General features: G+C 45.1%; 1 protein-coding gene across 1 annotated transcript in view; it reads left to right on the top strand.

The window, feature by feature from the left end:
- The first annotated feature begins 426 nt into the window (after nucleotides 1–426).
- Nucleotides 427–22,363, top strand: part of SUMO1 (small ubiquitin like modifier 1) — a 30,677-nt gene continuing 8,740 nt past the window's right edge. The window contains exons 1-2 of the mRNA XM_062190030.1: nucleotides 427–605; nucleotides 15,810–15,884. Coding sequence (XP_062046014.1) covers nucleotides 594–605; nucleotides 15,810–15,884 — 87 coding nt within the window. The 5' untranslated portion in view covers nucleotides 427–593. The remainder of the gene's footprint in view (nucleotides 606–15,809; nucleotides 15,885–22,363) is intronic.

Raw genomic sequence — 22,363 nt, 5'->3', positions numbered from 1 at the left:
CAAGATCGCATCCAGCCGGGTGGCTGTTATTCTACTGTTGTGGATCCAGGTCGTGTGTTTGGCGGGGAGAGGAGGGCTGGTTAACCAAACACGTTTGCTGTAGGCTAAGCAGGGCTGGCATCCAAGCCACTCATTTAGGGAACGTTGGCTAGCAAGGCAGGAAGGAGACAAAAGAGCCGTCTTGGCTCAGTCTTCAGAAACCGCACAAGGTGTCGGAGAGGGAGGAGCCTGGCTGGAACGCGGAGACAGGGGGCCGGCCGGACCCTCTCCCGCCGGGGGACGGCTGCGGGCCGCGGGCGCGGCGCCGGGCCCTCGGCAGAGCTGCTCCTGGCGCTCCAGGCGGCCGGCAGGGCAGCTGCTGCGGGACCCCCGGCCGCCGGCCGCTCCCCCACCCGCTTTCCCGCCGGCCCCTGCCTCTCTTCCCCGGCCCTCCTCCCCGAGCCGAGCGGAAGTGACGCGAGGCGTAGCGGAAGTCCCTGCAGCCGCGGTGTTGTGCTGTGGGCAAGGGAAAAGGATTTGTAAACCCCGGAGCGAGGTTCTGCCCACCCGAGGCCGCTGCTGTGCGGAGAGCCCCGGGGGAAGCCACCATCGCCATGTCTGACCAGGTACCGGGCTGGAAGCCCTCCGACGGAGGTGGCCGGGGCTTAGCCCGCAGGTCCTGGGGGCCGGGGATGGAGGCGCGGGGGAGGGGAGCGCGGCATGGGGGAGGGGGCGGCCGGTGGGGACTGGGCCGCCGAGGGAGGGGAGCGAGCCAGTGCCGGAGACGCCGGGGCCTGCCGCGGGGCTCCGGGAGCCGCCCCGCTCCTCCCCGGCCTCGCTCATCACCCGCTGTGCCCCAGCGCCGCTGCTCGCGGCCTCCCTCACGTCGTTGCCCTTCTTTCTCCCGGGTCGACCAGGTGCAGAGCCCCGCTTCCACCCCCTCAAGGATCCCCGGGGAACCCGTCCGTCTCCCTCCAGAGGACTGATTGCAGAAGCAAGGCCCTAGGCCCCAGTTATGTAACGGGAGAGAATCCCTGACTGGGAGCCTCCTTCCTGGCCTTGCAAAGCGGCTGGACTCCACTTTTTGGTTCTCGGGGCGGGGGGCGGCGGGCGACGAGGGAGACATTGTTTGATGTGGTCGGGAATCTAGAAAGCATGGCTTTCCGTCCGGGTTGCAGCCGGGGCCGGGCAGCCCCAGCTCTCCTCTGAGCCGGTTTTCCGGTGTGGGGGTGCAGAGCTGTCCCTCTTGTCTGTACTTTCCCATTTCTTACTCGGGATTGGCTCTTCAACCCTCCAGTTGCAAGAGAGCACTCAGAATAACCCAGAAGCAAAGTGGAACAAAACTGCTAGAGCAAAAAAAAAAAAAAAAACCCAAAAAACAAAAAACAAGGCAATACAGCTGAGCGTTTACCTGAAAATGACTTTTTGAGGAGAAGGATAGGAAAACCTGGAGTGTGTGGAGCTGCTGCAGAACGTTTGTAGAAAAGCTGCCCATTCTGGTGATGTGCTCCGTTGCAATGTTAATATCAAAAATTTAATTGAGGTTTGCACTCAGTACTGATAGGTTTTTCCCTGATAAGTTTTTTTTTTTTTTTTTCACCATCCACCTTAACTACGTTTATGGATGATTTTTAGTTCTTAAGGTTCTTGTTTGGTCTTTGTTTGCTCAGGCAGCTTGCACTTTTAAAAGTGTGTTGAGTGATAGTTATTGAGAAAACGGTTTTTCATGCCACTCCACGAAGTACTTGAACTTTTAAATTTAACACGCTTATTCCCTTGGCTCTTAACCCAGTTTTGTACCGGTTGGTGAGAGCAAGTGAGATTTTTGCAGTTTTTTACTGTTGTACAAAATGTACCCGTATATTTTTTAAGCCTAACTATAGTCTAGATTACTTTTTGATGGATCTGCTTATTAATAATCTAGATTAATTCCCAAGTTGGTGTGGGAATGGCATTATAAATATCTCCCTAGATAGTTGTTTACTTGGTTACCAGGGAGGAAAGAACAGGTGTAAATGCTTGGTTTCATCAGCCTTTTATTTTGATGCTCAGAAGTGGCTAGAAAGCATGTTGAAATTTACTGTAGGCTGATGAAAGCAATAGTCAAAAAGAGCTCGGAACTGTAGTATTGTTTGATGCAGTTTGAAGTCAGGTCATTTGAGAAAGACATGATGGGAGACATAAAGGACATAGGACACCGACAGATTCTTTTCAGGGTGTCCGAGGGCAGAACTATTTCTGCGTTAAAAGTAGGATGCTGTTTATCTTTTGCACTCTCATTCTTTCATTAGTGTTAATTGGAGTTTTCTAGAAACTAACCCGATTTGTGCTATCACAACAGATTGAAATGTGGAAGCCGATATGAAAATCCAGCTGCCTTCTATTAAGCCAGACATTAAACAGCTTTGGAAAACTGTGAAACAGTGCCGCTCTTTGCATTAATTTTGTTTTGGAAAAATCTTTTTAATAACAACATGTTACTTGTTAACGGGTTTATTGTTATTTGGAAGTGAATAAATATTTAAAACATTTCTCAGCTTCAGTGTTTAATATTGTAAATATCAATGGATAGAACCATTCTAATAGAAGGGTTATGATGTTCTAAATAATTTTTAAGCATATGAAAGTCCTGAGATAAACAATTTGAGAACTGTTGCTTTGGGTTTGCTGACCAGTATTATTGTTGATAATAGGACCCAGTATTAATTCAGTGTTGGGTGCTAAAGATTTAAAGACCTATGAAGCTGAACTGCTGCCTTTAAGAGGCTTATAAATGAAGACAGGAATCCCACATTACTGCTGTGTAATGTCAGCAGCAAACTGAACCACTGTCTCTAGAAGATAATGTTAATTTAAAACAGTTCTTTAGGGCTGCTCTCAAAAAGTGCTAAGATACTTGAAATTGATTAATAGCTTCAGGTTCAAATAGGTGGACATTAAATTTACACAAGACAAATTGCTAATTTGTCTGTTGATTAATGAAAAATGATTATTTTTGGAATTTGAGGGAAACACATTTTAACAATTCAGTGTTACCCAGTGAATTTTGGGACCATCATCAAATGGTCTAAACTGTTTCTGAGTGTGGGGTTGAGAATCCAAGGAAATTGTTCAGAATGTTTTGTATTTGTGCATGTCAGTTTTTTGTTTGTTTCTTTGTTTTGGTGATGGTGGGGAGCAGAAAGGGCTTTTAGCTCTCATGAAATCCCAAGGGGTACATGATCCCTTCAAAAGGTTAAGGACCACTTTTTATTTATTTTTAAGATTTTACTTATTATAATCAGAATTACAGAGAGAGGTAGAGACAGAATCTTCCATCCACTGGTTCACTCCCTAAATGGCCACAACTGCCAGGGTTAGGCCAGACGGAAGCCAGGTGATTGTTGCAGGAAGGACCACCCTTTAACCAAGTAACAGGAAGTGTTAGCCCACTTTCATCTTGCAGCAAGACATGTAGAACCGTAGGCTTAATAATATCAAAGGGACAAGGATAGTTTGTATAGCTATAAGTTTTATCATACCCAATCATCAAATTTGGCTTGGATTTTAGTTCTTCAATTCAGATTTGTTAATTCTAACAATTGGATGACTGGTTTGCTTCAATTCTAACTGAATCTTGTAATAGCCAGATTGAATGATTTCCTTTTATCGTTAGTGAAGGATTTGGAAGCGTTTTGCTACTTAACGAAATACCTCAAAATTTTAGTATCTCAAAAGCACAGTGTTTTATTTTGCTTATTCTCTTCAATTTTGATAGGGCTCTGAGTTAGATTCATCTCCACTCCTTGGTGTGCGGGATGACTCATGGCTGGGGGATGGAATGGTTGGAGGTGGGGTGGGGAGGAACTGACTAGCTTTTCATGTAGTCCCAGCAGCTCTCCGAGTGGTCACATCCTGTGTTCTCAGCATGGAGACTCCAGGGTGGATTTTTCAGACTTAAGGCTGTTCGAGGATCACAGAATATTTTAAGAGACCGTAGTTGGAAATAGCGAGACACCTAGGATCTAGCCCTGGAAGTCACTTCTGTATTCTTTTTTTTTTTTTTAAAAATTTTTTTTTTTTTAATTTTTATTTTTGACAGGCAGAGTGGACAGTGAGAGACAGAGACAGAGAGAAAGGTCTTCCTTTTGCTGTTGGTTCACCCTCCAATGGCCGCCGCGGTAGCGCGCTGCGGCCGGCGCACCGCGCTGATCCGATGGCAGGAGCCAGGTGTTTATCCTGGTCTCCCATGGGGTGCAGGGCCCAAGGGCTTGGGCCATCCTCCACTGCACTCCCTGGCCACAGCAGAGAGCTGGCCTGGAAGAGGGGCAACCGGGACAGGATCGGTGCCCCGACCGGGACTAGAACCTGGTGTGCCGGTGCTGCTAGGCGGAGGATTAGCCTATTGAGCCGCGGCGCCGGCCCACTTCTGTATTCTTTTGGTCAGTCAAATCTGTGTAGCCAGCCCAGGGAAAAGCATTTAGATTGGGAAGAGTAGCAAAATTGCAGTTATCTTTAAACTGCCATATTTATTATATTTTTTTGTCATGATACTGTTCTTTATGGTTCCCTGTCGATGTTTACTGATATTGGTAACTTAGCTTGAAGTAACAGAATACTAGGAAGTGGCATATTAAAATTCTTCAGACATATGCTTTTTATATCATAGAATAGGAATGTTAAATTGTGGCTGTTACCTGCACTGTGGTTAGCAATGTTTTAGGCATTTCATACCCTAGCAGAGGAGTGATACATTCTGTCTCCTCTGACAGACGTGAGATGCTGCTAGTGGAAGCAACACATCTATAGATTGTGATAAAAAACTTAAAAGAAAAAGTCAGGCTGCTGGTTCACTTCCCAGTTGGGAGTGGGGCTGAAACTGGGAGCCAGATAGGCATTCCTGGATTCCCGCATGAGTGACCAAAGCCCGGTTACTTGCACCATTGCTACTGCCTCTCAGGGCCTGCGTGGGCAGGAGGCCACAGCCTGGAGCCACCACTGGGAATTGAATTGTGATGTGGGATACAGGCATTTTAACTGGTGTCTTAACTGCAGGCTAAAACTTACCCCACCTAAACAATAATTGTTTTGTGAAAACCGAATGTGATTGTTATGGTTAGAGTACTCATTAAGGTTAGTTGAGCAGTTCCAATTTCTTTTTTTTTTTTTTGACAGGCAGAGTGGATAGTGAGAGAGAGAGAGAGAAAGGTCTTCCTTTTTGCTGTTGGTTCACCCTCCAGTGGCCGCTGCGGCCTGCGCATCTCGCTGATCCAAAGCCAGGAGCCAGGTGCTTCTCCTGGTCTCCCCTGCGGGTGCAGGACCCAAGGACTTGGGCCATCCTCCACTGCCTTCCCGGGCCATAGCAGAGAGCTGGCCTGGAAGAGGGGCAACCGGGATAGAATCCGGCACCCCAACTGGGACTAGAACCCAGTGTGCTGGCGCCGTAAGGCGGAGGATTAGCCTGTTAAGCCACGGCGCCAGCCGAGTAGTTCCATCTTCAAAACTATAAAGCAGGGTGGGTGTGGTGCTGCAGTGGGTTAATCTAGTGTTTGGGACCCCCACATCCCAAGTTGGCATACTGGTTTGAGGCCCGGCTGTGCCACTTCCAACCCAACTCCTTGCTATTGCCCCTGGGAAGGCAGCAGGTTTGCCAAAGTGTCTGGGTCCCTGCCATCCATGTGGGAGGTTCAGATGGAGTTCTGGGTTCCTGACATCAGCCTGGCCCAGCTCTGACTTTTGCAGGCATTTGAAGAATGAACCAGTGGATGGAAGATGGATATCTATCTCTCCCTCTCTTTCTGACATTTGCTTCTCTCCCCCTCCAGCCCTGTCACTCTGCCTTTCAAAATAAATAAATAGATTACAAACAAATCTTTTTTTTTTTTTTTAAGATTTATTTATTTATTTGAAAGAGTTACACAGAGAGAGGAGAGGCAGAGAGAAAGAGAGAGGTCTTCCATCTGTTGGCTCACTCCTCAATTGGCTGCAATGGCCAGAGCTGCATGGATCTGAAGCCAGGAGCCATGAGCTTCTTCCGGGTCTCCCACACAGGTGCAGGGGCCCAAGGAGCTGGGCCATCTTCCACTGCTTTCCCAGGCCACAGCAGAGAGCTGGATTGGAAGTGGAGCAGCCACGTCTCGTGCCCATATGGGATGCCGGCGCTTCAGGCCAGGGCAGGGTGTTAACCTGCTGTGCCACACCACTGGCCCCTAAACAAATCTTTAAAAAATAAAAGCTGCCACTTGGGACACCTGCATCCATATCGGGGTGCTGGTTTAGTCCAAGCTATTCTGCTTTTGATTCAGCTTCCTGCTGTGGTACCTGGGAAGGCAGCAGATGGTGGCCCAAGGACTTGGGTCCCTGCCACTCACATGAGAGGCCCAGATAGAATTCTGGGCTCCTGGCTTTGGCCTGACATTTTGGGAGTAAGCCAGTAGATAGACGATCTTTATCTTTCTCTCACTGCTTTTCAAATAAATCTTAAAAAAAACAAAGCAAAAAACTATAAAGCAGTTGTCACGTCTGCCCCTGTTGCTGTTAAGACAGCTCTATTGCAATTTTTATTTAAAATTTTTTTATTTGGAAGGCAGAGACAGAGCTTCCGTCCACTGGTTCACTCCCCATGTCTACAACAGTCAGGACTAGGCCATACTGAAGCCAGGGGCCTGGAACTGTGACTCGGTCTCCCACGTGGGTGGGCAGGCACCCAAATATTTGAGCCGTTACTTCTTCCTCCCTGTTGGGCATTAGCAGGGAGCTGGATTGGGAGTGGAGCTGGGACTCTGATAGGGATGTGGGTGTCTTAACTGCTGTGCCAAATAATGGCCATTCTATTGTAATTTTGATATATTATTATATAAATATCTTTTGTTGCAGTGATATGTAAGTGTCTCCATTAGATTGTTAGTTTTTTGAGAGTTAGGAATCAGATTTTCTTTATTTTTAAAGTGTTTAGCACACTGGAAACTTAATTTTATTTTTCAAGATTTATTTATTTGAAAGGCAGAATTACAGAGAAAGGGTGACAGAGAGAGAGAGTTCACTTCTCAAATGGCCACAACCGCCAGGACTGGACCAGGCTGAAGCCAGGAGCCAGAAACTTCTTCAGGGTCTCCAATGTGGGTGGCAGGGGCCCAAGCACTTGGGCCATGTTCTGCTGCTTTCCCAGGTGCATTAGCAGGGAACTGGGTCAGAAGTGCTGGAGGTTATATGGGATCACAGATGATAGCTTAACCTGCTGCGCTATAAAACTGGGCCCTAAAACTTGCCGAATTTTCACAAACTGAACACATCTATGCAATCAACACCCTTATTAAGAGCCAGTGTCCTGGTTTTTAACACATAAATTAGTTTTGTCTGTTTTTACACATTATAGCATTTTGTGAATAGAATCATGTAATACGTGCTTCTGTGTCTGGCTTCTTAGCATCATTTCGTGATTTGGCCAATGTCTTGTGTAGTTGTGTGTTATGAAGTCTCATTGGAATGTTGCATTCCATTGTGTGACTATACCGTAGTTTACTTATTCTGCTTTTGAAGTGTTGGGGCAGTTTTCTAGGACTTTTAATTTAATTTATTTATTTAAGCTTCTATTTATTTATTTGAGAAGCACAGAGACAAAGCTCTGTCCACTGGTTTACTCTGCAAATGGCTGCAACCTCGAAGGCTGGGCTGTAGTTGAAACCCAGTGCCAGGAACTCAATCCAGGTCTGCCCTGTGGGTGGCAGGAGCCCAGCCGTAGAGTCGTCATAGCTGCTTCTCACCGACTGCGGAGAGGAAGCTGGAGTCAGCAGCTAAAGCTAGGAATTGAACCCAGATAGATACTCTTGGTAAAGTGATGTGGGCCTCTTAACCACTAAACACACACTCCCGGAGCTATATTTAACATGGATCAAAAGATAGCATTTATAGCACCTTCTGTGACAGGATTACTTTTAGACTGAATAATAGAAAATCTGATATTGTCTGATATGTTATAAGTTAAATAAGTATGCTGTTAATTTTTCTCATGAAACAAGAAATCTGGAAGTAAGTAGCCACAACCCTTAACAGGTTACCTTTCACCCTAATGCTTGTCTCTTGGGCACAAAAAAAAGGCTACTTTGTGTTCTTAGCGGGAGAAAAGGGGGAGGGGCAAAAAGAAAAGGCATGTTATCTTTTATTTACCTGGTTATTTCTTTTTTTAAAGATTTTATTTATTTGAAAAGCAGAGTTACAAAGAGAGATAAGGAGAGAGAGAGAGAGTTATTGACATCTTTCATTACTGGTTCCCTAAATGGCTACAACAGCCAGGACTGGACCAAGCTTGAAGCCAGGAGCTTCTTCCAGGTCTCCCATGTGGGTAGAGGGGCCCAAGTAATTTGGGCCATCTTTTGCTGCTTTCCCGGGCACATTAGTAGGGAGCTGGATTGGAAGTGGAGCAGCTGGGACTTGAACCGGTGTCTATGTGGGATGCTCATGCTGGAGGCAGTGACATAGCATGCTGCAACACAGTGCTAGAGCCTGGAGATCTGTTTTTTCAGCTGGGCAAGTTAAGGCTTTGCTTTGTAAGGAAGAAGGGGAAAAATAGGTGCCTGCCAAACCTCCAAATCGGTTTGCTAATACTTTCAGATACAAATAAGCCATTTTGTTCCAGGCTTTATATAAGACCATGTTCAAGGGGTTTACACATCCAATAACATTTTCAATTATAATTTTTAGTTTCTGAGAAACTGCATATCTAGTGTTTAACCACAGTTGAGGGTTGAATATTAATAAACAGAAGGCCCAGTGTCTTGCCAGCTTTCACTTAAGTCTTGAATTTATGGTGCTTTTTTTTTTTTTTTGTTATTATTACTTTGAAAAGCAGAGTTACAAAGCGCGCGCGTGAGAGAGAGAGAGAGAACGAGAGAGCTCTTCCATCTGCTGGTCACTCCCCAAATGGCTGCAATGCCTGGAACCTTGCTGATCCAAAGCCAGGAGCCAGGAGTTTCTTCTGGGACTCCCATGTGGGTGCAGGGGCCCAGGGGCTTGGACCATCTTCTCCTGCTATCCCAGGCTATAGCAGAAAGCTGGATTGGAAGTGGAGCAGCCGGGACTCAAACCGGTGCCCATATGGGATGGTGGCACTGTAGGCAGCAGCTTTACCCACTACGCCACAGCGCCAGCCCTGAAGTTATGGCGTTAAATCTAGTCAGTTCTAGTCCAAATCTCTAGTACTGTCTCATGAAGTTTGAAAATGTATTTGTACTTCTATGTTTTTAGTATTTTGGTAAATCCATTTAAGTAAGAGGGAAGTGACTATTGTAATTCTAGGTTTTTACCTTTCAATAATGGATCGAAGTACTAGAAGTATCCAGTTTAATCCTTTTTTTTTTTTTTTAAAGATTTATTTATTTATTTGAAAGGCAGAATTACAGAGAGGCAGAGAGAGAGAGAGAGAGGAAGAAAGAGAGAAAGAGAGAGGTCTTCCATCCACTGATTCACTCCCCAGATGGCTGCAATGGCTGGAACTGGGCTGATTCGAAGCCAGGAGCTTCTTCCGGGTCTCCCATGTGAGTGCAGGGGCCCAAAGACTTGGGCCATCTTCTTCTGCTTTCCTAAGCTATAATGGAGGGCTGGATCAGAAGTAGAGCAGCTGGGACTCGAACTGGTGCCCATATGGGATGCCAGCACTGCAGGCGGCAACTTTACCCGCTATGCCACAGCGCTGGCCCCTCCAGTTTCTTCATTAGGAGATGAAACAGTATTTTTTTTTGAAACTTTGCCTTACAAAATCTATTTATTTTAGACAGTAAGCTTTCATCCTGTAGTTCACTCCTCAAATGCCTGCATTGGTTGGGTCTGGGTCAGAGCCAGGAATTCGATATAGGTCTCCCTCGTGATTGGTGGGGACCCAATTACTTGATCTGTCACCACTGCATTGAAGGTCTGCATTAGCAGGAAGCTGGAGTCAGGAATCAGAACCAGGCATTGAACCCAGGTACTCTGAAAATGGACGTGGCTGTCCCAACTGGCACCATAACTGCTAGGCCAAACACCTGCCTTTGGGTGAATGCATTTTTAATGAAATTTTTTATTATGGAAAATTAATGTATAGATAATGAATCCCATGAAACCATGTCTGGGCCCATATTTCATCTGCAGCATCCCATGTTATTTTGAAGCTAGTCCCCTGTCATTTCATCTGTAAATATTTCAGTGTGTCTCTAAGAGAAAGATATTTTCTTTTAACAAAACCCCTAGACTGTTACTCCATACTGATCAAATGGTTTAATGATTTGTTAATATCAAATAAAAGTGAATGGACTTTTTGTTTTTGGGTTTCCCCCAGAATCCTCTGTTCATTGAGAATGAACAGTTCTTGTATAGCTGGAAGGGTCCTTGATGGATGAGGGGTGGGTAAATGTTAGGCCCTGTGACTGAACTGTCAACATAACTGATTGCCACTGTTCTTGCAAAAGCCTTGTTCCTTTGACTTTGAGATGGGAGAATAAAACCCTTCTCATTAATTTCGTACACTTGTAAATGGGGACTTTTCCAATCTAGCTCCCTTTCCAGATCTAGCCATCTATTTTCGAGTTGTTGATCTGTATCTTGGATAATGGAGTTGATAGTGTGTGGTGCCTGGTATATTTATTCCTTTACCACTCATTATCAGATTTTGATCTCTGGATGATCTAGACCTGAAATTCAGAGATTTTCAGTTTTTGTATTGATCTCGTATGTACACTTAAGGTTTCTTTCCATCAGCGGTTTCTTCTGCTGTATGACTGTGTACCCTTTTCAGCCAATTCAGCTAGTCCTCCCTGGGATTTTTTCTTTGATGACCTAGTGTCCCAGGCCCAGAGCTGAATGTTTTCACTGTTTTGTCACTGGTGTACCATACCACTTTGCATCGGCTTCTTTTTCAGAGGGGAGAGAAGGAAAGAGGCACACACAAAGAACACTGAGATCACTAGAGACAAACTTTGGCCTTTTTTTTTTGTCTAGGATCTTCTTATTTTCCAGGCTAGTTTGTTAAAAAAAGAGCAAACCCAAAGCTCGAAGATAGCATTAAGCAAGTGTGAGGCTGTTAAACAGGCACTGCAGGTGGTTATTACTGGGGCAGTTCAGAGTGGAGATGAGAGCACCAGAGTGGAGTGTTCAGGGAGAGAGGCAGGGTTGGACATTTGGAAACTGCAAACTCAAGTGTTCATTTGTTCTTACAAAATTGAAGTGAATTATGTCCAATTCCCAACCGTGAATATAAAAAACTGGAAAGATCTTTGAACTTACATTGTGTACAGAAGTATGAACCATAAGTAAGATTTTGTGGTATGATAAGGAAAATAGTGCTGTCAGCTTATTAATTCCACAAACTTACTAGCTGCCTAGTATGTGCTTGGCACTACAGACATTATAAAGATGAAAAAAATTGGACCTGACCCTTGTCAGATTGTAGGGAAGATTAAACATATAGACTTGTCCCAGAAGAGAGAGGGGGATAGAGTTACTTCCATCTGCTGGTTTACTCCCCCAGTGGCTGCAATGGCAGGGCCATTGTTAAAAGACAGTGCATCTTGTTCTGGACACGTTCACATTGGAAACGTCAAAAGGAGTCCACGTGTAGATCTGCAAACGCTTGGGTAAACGAGTAAGAAACTCAGTGAGGCTGTCAGGTTGGAGGGGTGGTTGTGAGTCACTAGTGTACGGGAAGGAGTTGAACTCTAGGTCACCACCTGGAGGGGCAAACTGCCTAGCAGAAGACTGAAGACATGGAACTTAGAGGAAGAGCAGCATTTAAAGAAGTGGTCAAGATGAGGAGAGATTGGAATTTGGAAGCTAGAGGTAGAGAATTTTCTAGAAAGAAGTCATCAGTGTTTATTGTTTTAGAGTTAAAGATGAGAGTTGAAAGTATCCATGGGGGGGTGGGTGATACGGCATAGTGAGTAAGGCCGCTGCTTGCAGTGCCGGCATCCCAGATGGGCACCGGTTCAGTCCCGGCTGCTCCACTTCCGATCCAGCTCTCTGCTGTGATCTGGAAAAGCAGTACAGGATGGCCCAAACCTTTGGGCCCCTGCACCCGCGTGGGAGACCTGGAAAAATTTCCTGGCTCCTGGCTTTGGATTGGCGCAGCTCCAGCCGTTGTGGCCATCTGGGGGAGTGAACCAGTGGATGGAAGTCCTCTCTTTCTCGGCCTCTCCTCCTCTCTCTGTGTAACTCTGCCTTTCAAATAAATAAATATATTTTTTTTTTTTAAAAGAAAGTATCCATTGGATTTAGCAGTAAGGAGTCCAACTGGTAACCCTGAGTGAGGGCAGTGTCAAGTGAAATGGGGCATAGACCAGGTTACAGTGAGTTGAGTGTAAAAGAGAGGATATTAAATGCTGAATAAGCAAGCTCTAAGAAGTTGAAGGGACCATTTTTAAGCTGAGAATAAATGCCATACAAGAGGAGTACATTGCAGCAGGAACACTGAAGGAAGATAACTCATTTCGGAGGTTGGGGAGTGCTATAGTTCTGGAAGAGTTTTTGAAAATACTGGATTTCGTTGGTGTGTGGGATGGGTGTTGTTGAGGGGATTTCAGGAGAGGCTGAGAGAGGATATTACAGTCCCAGTAAAGGAAACTGCGGTACGAAAGGGCCCAAGGTGGAAGAATGCTAATGCACATATTTGGGAATGGCAGATAGTCTGATTTGCCAGGATCCCTGGGTTTATAAAGGGAACCGGGAGAGGAGACTGAGAACTGAGGTTGATGATGAGAGAACTGAATGTGCTGTGGAGGCCTTAAAGTCGTGGAAGCTGTTTCTGCTTTTGATCAGAGAAGCTACTCAGAAGGCGAGTTCTGAAATGCTGTGGCTGACGGACTGCGGAGAGGGAAGAATTGTTCTCTGTAGCCGCTGTGGCTGCCCTGTCCAGGAACACAGGGACAGAATCGCTGCTATTGTCGCTCTTGCAGCGCTACGAAGGAGGGGCTGTGGTCCTTTGTGCTCACTCACACACAGCCTCTTACCAGCCGCCCCTGCCGGTGCTCAGCCCCCCAGGCTCAGTTGCTGTTCACTGCCCTTCAGTGCGTGCAGTGGACGCTAGGAGGCAGACGCAGCTGTTCACTATGAATATCAGTTCATAGACATGTGGCGGTGAGACTGTATTTGAAGCCAGTTTTCAGGTGGATACTGTCTCACTAAAGATTGATTTTGCCTGTTGCCATAATATTCAGAAGTCAGCAAATGTGGAAAGCACTGTAGAATGAAAAATTGGCATGGATTCATACTAGCAAAACCAATTCTGTTTTCTAAGCATTTCCCTAGCCTAGCCTGTATCTTAAGGGAAAAAAAAAACTTTCTCATTTAGTATGTTTTAGTAATTTTTAAATGTTAAAAAATTTAGTAGTTTTAAGTTACTGGCATGAGGTAAACAGGTAATTTACTTATGAAATATAATATGGTTATATTATAAAGTGTGGCTTCTTTGACATTATTATGAATAATAAGAGTATAATAAGTTTATAATTTGATGGTTACTATGGAACATGTGGGGGGAAGCTACTTTTACCATACCATTGGGAAATTCTCCAAAGTATTCCTTTCTCAACATGATTTCACTTGTTGAGGTACTTCATGGTAAGTGTTTCAACTAAGTGATTATGATTTTTTCTTCTCAAAATCCCTTTATTTGAATTATTTAAAATTTTTTTTTAATTTTAATTTTTAAAAAAATTTTTGACAGGCCGGCACCGTGGCTCAACAGGCTAATCCTCCGCCTAGTGATGCCGGCACACCGGGTTCTAGTCCCGGTTGGGGCGCCAGATTCTGTCCCGGTTGCCCCTCTTCCAGGCCAGCTCTCTGCTATGGCCTGGGAGTGCAGTGGAGGATGGCCCAAGTGCTTGGGCCCTGCACCCCATGGGAGATCAGGAGAAGCACCTGGCTCCTCCTTCGGATCAGCGTGGTGCGCTGGCTGCAGCGCGGCGGCCATTGGAGGGTGAACCAACGGCAAAAGGAAGACCTTTTTCTCTCTCTCTCTCTCTCTCTCTCTCTCTCACTCACTCACTCACTCTCACTGTCCACTCTGCCTGTCAAAAAAAAAAAAATTTTTTTTTTTTGACAGGCAGAGTGAGAGAGAGAGACAGAAAAGTCTTCCTTTTCCGTTGGTTCACTCCCCAAATGGCCACTACTGCTGGTGCACTGTGCCAATCTGAAGCCAGGAGCCAGGTGCTTCCTCCTGGTCTCCCATGCAGGTGCAGGACCCAGGCACTTGGGCCATCCTCCACTGCCCTCCCTGGCCACAGCAGAGAGCTGGACTGGAAGAGGAGCAACCGGGACTAGAACCTGGGGTGCTGGCGCCGCAGGCAGAGGATTAGCCAAGTGAGCCACGGCGGCAGCCTATTTGAATTATTTTGTAACCCTGTTTTCTTGATTTCCTTTTGGTGTTCTTTTTCCTTTCCTTGCTAACTCAGTGTGTGCTTTTTTTCCCAATTCTAATCCAACACCCTTAATTTTTTTCCAGCCAAGCTGTATCTTCTAATCTTGGATATAGTACCTCAGAGAGCTTAAAAGTAATAGATGAGGGGCAGGCCTTGTGGTGCAGTGGGTTAAGCTGCCACTTTGGATGCCCATGTTCCATATCAAGGTGCTGGTTTGAATCCTGGCTACTCTGTTTCTATCCAGCTCCCAGCTGATGTATCTGGAAGGCAGCAGATCATGGCCCAGGTTCTTGAGTTCTTGCCACCCAGGTGGGAGATGGATGGAGTTCCTGCCTCTTGGCCTCATCCCGGTGCCAGCCCTGGCTGTGCGTGCATTTAAGGAGTGAATCAGCAGATGGAAGATCTCTCTCTTTGTCTCTCCATCCCTGTCTGTCACTACATCCCTCTCTCTCTCTGTCACTCTGCCTTTCAAATAAATGAGTGAATCTTAAAAAAGTAATAATAGATGGTATAAAGCTGATGTGTTGACTCTACAGTGAGTACCTTAGGTCAGTACTTTGCTATTTGATTTTATTTTCTAAATAGCCTTTACTCATGCTAATATGGTTAATTTTCACCTCCAGTACAGTTTTGTAATTGGAGTAAACTCAGGATAGGCTGTGAGAAGATAATATTACATTTAGGTGTGTGGCTAAGAGTTCGGGGGAAGGACAGAGAGTGACTATAAGACAACAGTTTCCAGGTTATCTTTCTGGCTGAAAGCCTCCTCAGTATCACCTGGGAACTTGTTAGGAATAAGTTGTCAGCCCTGCACCAGACCTAGTGAATAAAAAATGGGGTGGGGTATTTTTTAAAAATGATTTGTGTATTTATTTGAAAGACAGAGTTACAAAGAGGCAGAGGCAAAGAGAAAGAGAAGTCTCCATCTGCTGGTTCACTCCCCAAATGGCCACAACAGCTGGAGCTGAGCTGATCCAGAGCCAGGAGCTTCTTCCAGGTCTCCCATGTGGGTGCAGGGGCCCAAGGACTTGAACCATCCTCCGCTGCTTTCCCAGGAGCAGAGAGCTGGATTGGAAGTGGAGTAGCTGGGACTTGAACTAGCGCCCATATGGGATGCCGGTGTTGCTAGGCCAGGACTTTAACCCTCTGTACCACAGTGCGGGCCCCGTACCCCTCCCCTTAAAAAAAAAAAAAAAAAAGAAAAAACAGTTCTTGCAGGTGGGATTTTGATGCATAGTAGATTTAGACCATTCCTGTGGGATATGATAAAGAGCCCCCTTTCTTGATTTGTATTGAACTGGTTTTTGGGGTAGTAATTGATGTAGGCCTTTTTTTGCTTGATGGGCAGAGAAAATCAATGCTCTTTTTATTCTCAGGGATTTTGTACCCGGAGGGAAAGTAATAGATATTCATAATTTGGTGGTTAAAATACAGGAGGTTTTATTCTGAGATTTACTTCTCTTTCAGGAGGCAAAACCTTCAACTGAGGACTTGGGGGATAAGAAGGAAGGAGAGTACATTAAACTCAAAGTCATTGGACAGGTGAGTTTCATTCTTTTTCTTTTTTTTTTTTTTTGACAGGCAGAGTTAGAGTGAGGGGGAGAGAGAGAGAGAAAGGTCTTCCTTTCCGTTGGTTCACTCCCCAAATTGCCACTACTGCCAGCACGCTGCTCCGATCCGAAGCCAGGAGCCAGGTGCTTCCTCCTGGTCTCCCATGCGGGTGCAGGGCCCAAGCACCTGGGCCATCCTCCACTGCCTTCCCAGGCCACAGCAGAGAACTGGGCTGGAAGAGAAGCAACTGGGACAGAATCTGGCGCCCTGACCGGGACAAGAACCCCGGGTGCCGGCGCCACAGGCAGAGGATTAGCCTAGTGAGCTGCGGCACCAGCCAGTTTCATTATTTTTCTTTAACCTCCTCCAATATATGAATCATTTCTCATGTGTATGAAAGAATGATTTAAATAAGACAAGGTGTGGTGGTATAGAGGGTTAAGCTGCTGCTTGGGATACCTGTGTTGCATATTAGAGTGCCTGGTACCAACTCGTGCTTCTGGTTCTGATCCAGCTCTCTGCTAATGCATCTGGGAGCCAGCAGATGATGGCACAATTGTTTGGGTTCCTGCACCCATGTGAGAGATCCAGATGGAGTTCTTGGCTCCTGGCTTCGGCCTAGCCCTGTTGTGGCTGTTGTGGACATTTGGAGAATGAACCAATGGATGGACGATCTCTTCTCTGACCCTCTGTTATTCTGCCTTTCAAATAAAATAAATTTTAAAGAAAATAAGTCATTTAAAATGGAATTTTCATTTACTAAATTTTACATCTGTTGGAGATAGAAGAGGCTTATACTTTTTTTTTTTTTAAACATTTGATTATACTTTTGTCAAGAAATGTCCCTAGGAGTTGGTCCTGTGATTCTGTGGTTGAGTCTAGGTAGGTTATCTGCTTTTTTTTTTTTTTTAAAGATTTATTTATTTATTTGACAGGTAGAGTTATAGACAGAGAGAGAGAGAGACGGAGAGAAAGGTCTTCTTTCCGTTGGTTCACTCCCCAAATGGCCGCCACGGCCGGCGCTGCGCCAATCCGAAGCCAGGAGTCAGGTGCTTCTTCCTGGTCTCCCGTGTGGGTGCAGGGGCCGGAGGACTTGGGCCATCCTCCACTGCACTCCTGAGCCACAGCAGAGAGCTGGACTGGAAGAGGAGCAACCAGGACTAGAACCGGCGCCCATATGGGATGCCAGCACCGCAGGCGGAGGAATAACCTAGTGTGCCACAGCACCGGCCCCTTTTTTTTTCTTTTTAATAATTTTTATTAGAGAAAAATCCCCCTGCACTGGTTCACTCTTCAGATGTGCGCATTCGGCTAGAGCCAGAAGCTGGGAATGTATACCGGTCTCCCATGGCTTGTCTGTCTGCATGCTCAAGTACCTGAGCTGGCTTTGCTGCCTCGCAGGAAGATGGAGCCGTGTCTGGCACCCAGGTTATTCAGACGTCTTAATCATGAGGCTAGATGCCTGCCACGATCCTGTTTGTTTGTTTTTTTCCTTTTTTTTTTTTTTTGAGTCCTGCCTATTTTTCTCTTATGGGAGAAAAAGATTTTCACAATCTCTTTTTGCTAATTTTGAACAAAACTGTTTTTCTTGAAATTGTTTAGACTCCAGGAGCGGACACTTTAGTGAGAGGTATCGTCTTCGTCCTGAGAGGGCTGGCTCTAGGCTAGAACACATGTTGCTGTATTTTATGTTATCTGCTTACCAGTTGATGGACATTTGGTTTGGTTCCATATTTCAGCTATTATGAATAAGATTATGAGCATTTATATATGCTGTGTGGACATGTGGTTTTGGCTTCTTTGTGTATGTACATAGGGGTCAAATTGCTGGGTCCATTATAGTATCTTTTTAATAATTAAAATTTATTGAAAATAAATTTTTAAAAAGATTTATTTATTTATTTGAAAGGCAGAGTTACACAGAGAAGGAGAGGGGGAGAGTGAGAGGTCTTCCATCCACTGGTTCACTCCTCAGTTGGCCACAACGGCCGGAGCTGCGCCAATCTGAAGCCAGTAGTTTCTTCCGGGTCTCCCATGTGGGTGCAGGGGCCCAAGGGCTTGAGCCAAATTCTACTGCTTTCCCAGGCTACAGCAGAGAGGTGGATCAGAAGTGGAGCCTCTGGGACGCGAACCGGCGCCCATAAGGGATGTCGGCATTGCAGGCGGTGGCTTTACCCGCTACCCACGGCACCGGTCCCTAAAATAATTTTTATTCATTTATTAGAGCACGAGTGCTCCCATCTGGTAGTTCACTCTCCAGAATGCCTGGGACTGGGCTGCGGTCCAAAACACAGGAGCCAGAAACACAAGCCAGGTCTCCCATGTGTGTGGCAGGAATGCAGTTACTTGAGCCATCACTGCTGCCTAACAAGAGTGTGCATTTAGCAGGAAGCCCAAGTGAGGAGCAGGAGCCAAGAATTGAACCTAGGTACTTTGTTGTGGAACACAGGCATCTTAACTACTAAACACCTGCTTTGCTATGTTTAATAAAGTATTGCCAAATGGTCTTCAGCAGTGGCTGTACCATTTTACATTCTCACCAGCAACATTATGAAAGTTTTAATTTCTCTACATGATCAACACCTGTTATCTTTTTGGTGATAGTCATAGTGGGGATGAAGTGGGATCTCACTGTGATTTTGATTTGCCTTTTCTTGATGGCTGATGATGTTGAACGTATTTTTATATACTTAATAGACATTTTAAAAAAAGATGTATGTAAAAGGAGCAGTTAGAGAGCTCTTCCACCCACTGGTTTACTTCCCAAAGGGCCGCAGTAGCCAAGGCTGCATGAGGCTGAAGCCAGGAGCCTGGAAATCCACCTGGATCTCCCGCATCGGTGTTGGTGGTCCCAGTACTTGAGCTGTCTTCTTTCTGCTGTTCTCCCAGGTCCATTAGTAGGTTGTGGGATGGGAAGTGGAGCATCTGGGGCTTGAACTGGTGCTCATCTGGGATGCTGACTTTGCAGGCAGTTGCTTCACCTGCTGCGCTACAATGCTGGCCCTGCTTGTTGGCCATTTTACAAAAATCTTTGGAAAAGTGTCTAGTCAGGTCTTTTTGCCCATTTGTTAATGGAGCATTTTGTTGAGTTGTCGTAGTTCTTTATATATTCTGAGTATTAAACCTTAAAACAGATCTATGTTTTGTAGTTATTTTCTCTCATTTTTGGGGTATTCTTCACATTCTAGGTTGCATCCTTTGCAGTGTACTGTTCTTAATTTTATTGAATTAAGTTTATCTATTTTGCTGTTGCTTTAATTTGGTATTATAGCTAAGAAACTGTTGCTAATCCAGGGTCACAAAGTGTTTTTTTTTTTTTTTTTCATAATGACAGCTACATTTTAATGAGCATCTACAATGTGCCAAATATTATGCCAGAGACAACCGTATATTACCTCATTTATCTTTATTGCATCTTACAGAGATGAGGAAACCAAGGCTCAAATGAATGTATTGAGTTGCCCGAGATTCCTTTTTTTTCCCCCCAAGGAAGCCTTTTACTTAAGGAATACAAACTTCATGCATTTCATAAGTACTTTAGGTATATGGTTCTTCCCACCATATCTGCCCTCCCACCCACATTTCCACCCCTTCTCCTCCTCCCTCTCCAATCCCAGTCTCATTCTCTACTAAGCTCTATTTTTGATTAACACAGAAGATCAACTCTATTCTAAGTAAAAAGTTCAACAGATTGCATGAAAGAAAAACAACAAAATTTTTCCTCAGTAGTCAAGATGAGGGCTGTTCAAAGTCATTGCATCTTGAAGTTGATTTTACTTGTCTTTTTTTTTTTTTTTTTTTTAGAAACTTAATTAACTTAAAGAAGCACCCAAGAATGATACATCTTTTGCAAGAACTTAGACATAATTATAATACAACTCTGAGGACAGTGGTCCTGCATGGGAAGTTAGTGCACAGTGACTCCTGTTGTTAATTTAGCAGTTAACACTCTTATGTATGATGTCAATAATCACCTGAGGCTCTTGACATGAGCAGCCTGGGCTGTGGAAGCCTTTTGAATCCACAAACTCTCAGTATTTAGACAAGGCGATAAGCAAAGTAGAAGTTCTCTGCTCCTTTTAGAAAAAAGTACCTCCTTTGATTCAGGGTCACAAAGATTTACACCTGTGGTTTCGTCTGAGTTTTATAATTTTAACACATCTTCATTTTTAGTAATTTTTGTATGGGTTTGTTGTCCCAGACCATTAGTTGAAAAAAAAAAAAAAAAGATGTGTTTGTTTTTCCTATTGACATGTCTCGGCATCCTTGTCAAAAATGAGTTGACTATACAGGCTAATCCTCCGCCTTCCGGTGCTGGCACACCGGGTTCTAGTCCCAGTCGGGGCGCCGGATTCTGTCCCGGTTGCCCCTCTTCCAGGCCAGCTCTCTGCTGTGACCAGGGAGTGCAGTGGAGGATGGCCCAAGTGCTTGGGCCCTGCACCCCATGGGAGACCAGGATAAATACCTGGCTGCTGCCTTCAGATCAGCGCGGTGCGCTGGCCGCAGCACGCCTACCGCGGTGGCCATTGGAGGGTGAACCAACGGCAAAGGAAGACCTTTCTCTCTGTCTCTCTGTGTCTCTGTCTCTCTCACTATCCACTCTGCCTATCAAAAAACAAAAACAAAAACAAAAAACAAAAACCCAACTAGCTTAAAAAAAAAAAAATGAGTTGACTATAGATACATGAGCATAGGTTTATTTCTGGGCTCTCAGTTTTATAAAAGCCTTTGATCTGTGTGTCTCCCTGTACACCATGGATTGCCTTTTTAAGAATTATTAATTTTTCGGGTTTTTTTGTATTGTCCTGCTTGCCCTTGACTGTCACATATGTTGTGAATATTTCTTCCAATATGGTTTATGTTTTAGGTTGCATTTATCCATTTTTCTTTTTTTAATGGTTTCTAGGTTAAAATACTGCTTTACAATAAAGACTTTTTTTTAGGATATATTTTATTTATTTGAAAAAGAGAGAGGGTGAGACTGATCTTCTATCCTGTGGTTTACTCCTCAAATGACTACAATGGCTAGGGCTAGGCCAGGCTGAAGCCAGGAGCCTGGAATGCATCCAGGTCTCCCATGTGTACAGCCAAGGTCCAAGCACTTGGGCCATTTTCTGTTGCTTCCCCAGGCATGTGAGCAGGGAGCTGGATCAAAAGTGGGGCAGCTGGGACTTGAACTGTTATGGCACAATACTGGCCCCAAACTTTTCTCTTAAAAAAGAGGAAAAATGTTAAAAATATTAAAAAAATATTTATTTGAAATGAAGAGAGAGAGATTGAGGTCTTCTGCTTGCTGGTTCATTGTCCAAATGTGCACCACAGTCTGGTCTGTGACAGGCCTAAGCCAGGAGCCTGGAACTCAATCTCAGTGTCAGATGGGTGGCAGGCATCCAACTACTTAAGCCACCTCCTGCTCCCTCCCCAGAGTGCACATTAGAAGGAAGCTGGATCAGAAATGGAGCTGGAACTCAAACGCAGGGACCCCAATATGGGATGTGGGAGCCCTAGGAGGAAAATTAACTGCTGCACCAAATGCTCACCACTAAAATGAAAAATGTACTGTTCTTTATTTCATCTGGAGGTGATGATTGTAGTGTATTGTTTGAGATGTGTGATAGTTTATGGTCTAGTCACACCATCCTGAAGGTGCCTGATCTCAGTAAGAAATTATGGGAAGAGAACTTTTCCCTCCCCTCCCCTCCCCTCCCCGCTTTCCTTCCCTTTTCAGACTTATTTATTTTACTTGAAAGTCAGAGTTACACAGAGAGAGAAGGAGAGGCAGAGAGAGAGAGAGGTCTTCCATCTGCTGGTTCACTCCCCAGATGGCCACAATGGCCGGAGCTGCACTGATCTGGAGCCAGGAGCCAGGAGCTCTTGGGCCATCTTCCACTGCTTTCCTAGGCCATAGCAGAGAGCTGGATAGGAAGTGGAGCAGCTGGGACTAGAACCGGTGCCCATATGGGATGTGAGCACTGTAGGTGGCAGCTTTTATCCATTACGCCACAGAGCTGGCCCCGAGAAGTTTCTTTTCTTCATAGTTACTCTCACAAAAATATTATAAAGGAGCATTCATTTGGCCTAGTAGTTAAGATGCCTGTATCCCACATCAGAGTACCTGAGTCCAATTCCCAGCTCCAACTCTTTTATTTATTTTTAAATTTATTTATTTGAAAGGCAGAGTTACAGAGAGAGGGAGATGGAGATGGAGATCTTTCATCTGCTGGTTCACTCCCCAGATCAAAAGTGGATAAAAATTCTCATTATCTTACACCCTCACCAATGCTACATGTGACATGCCGATCATCCAAGTATAGGATCGGGTAGGATCAGTCCTAAAAGGCAGAATGCCACAGCGCCCACTCCCCGCTCCAACTCTGGATTCCAGCTTCCTGCCAGTGCAGATCTGGGAGGCAGAGGGATGACTCCAGTAATTGAGGTTCTGCCTCTCATTGGGAAACCTGGATTTAGTT

Source organism: Lepus europaeus, chromosome 1 (genome assembly GCF_033115175.1).
Source record: "Lepus europaeus isolate LE1 chromosome 1, mLepTim1.pri, whole genome shotgun sequence".
Taxonomy (NCBI): domain Eukaryota; kingdom Metazoa; phylum Chordata; class Mammalia; order Lagomorpha; family Leporidae; genus Lepus; species Lepus europaeus.
Note: the sequence above shows the minus strand (reverse complement) of the source record. Positions and strands in the feature narration are given on the sequence as shown.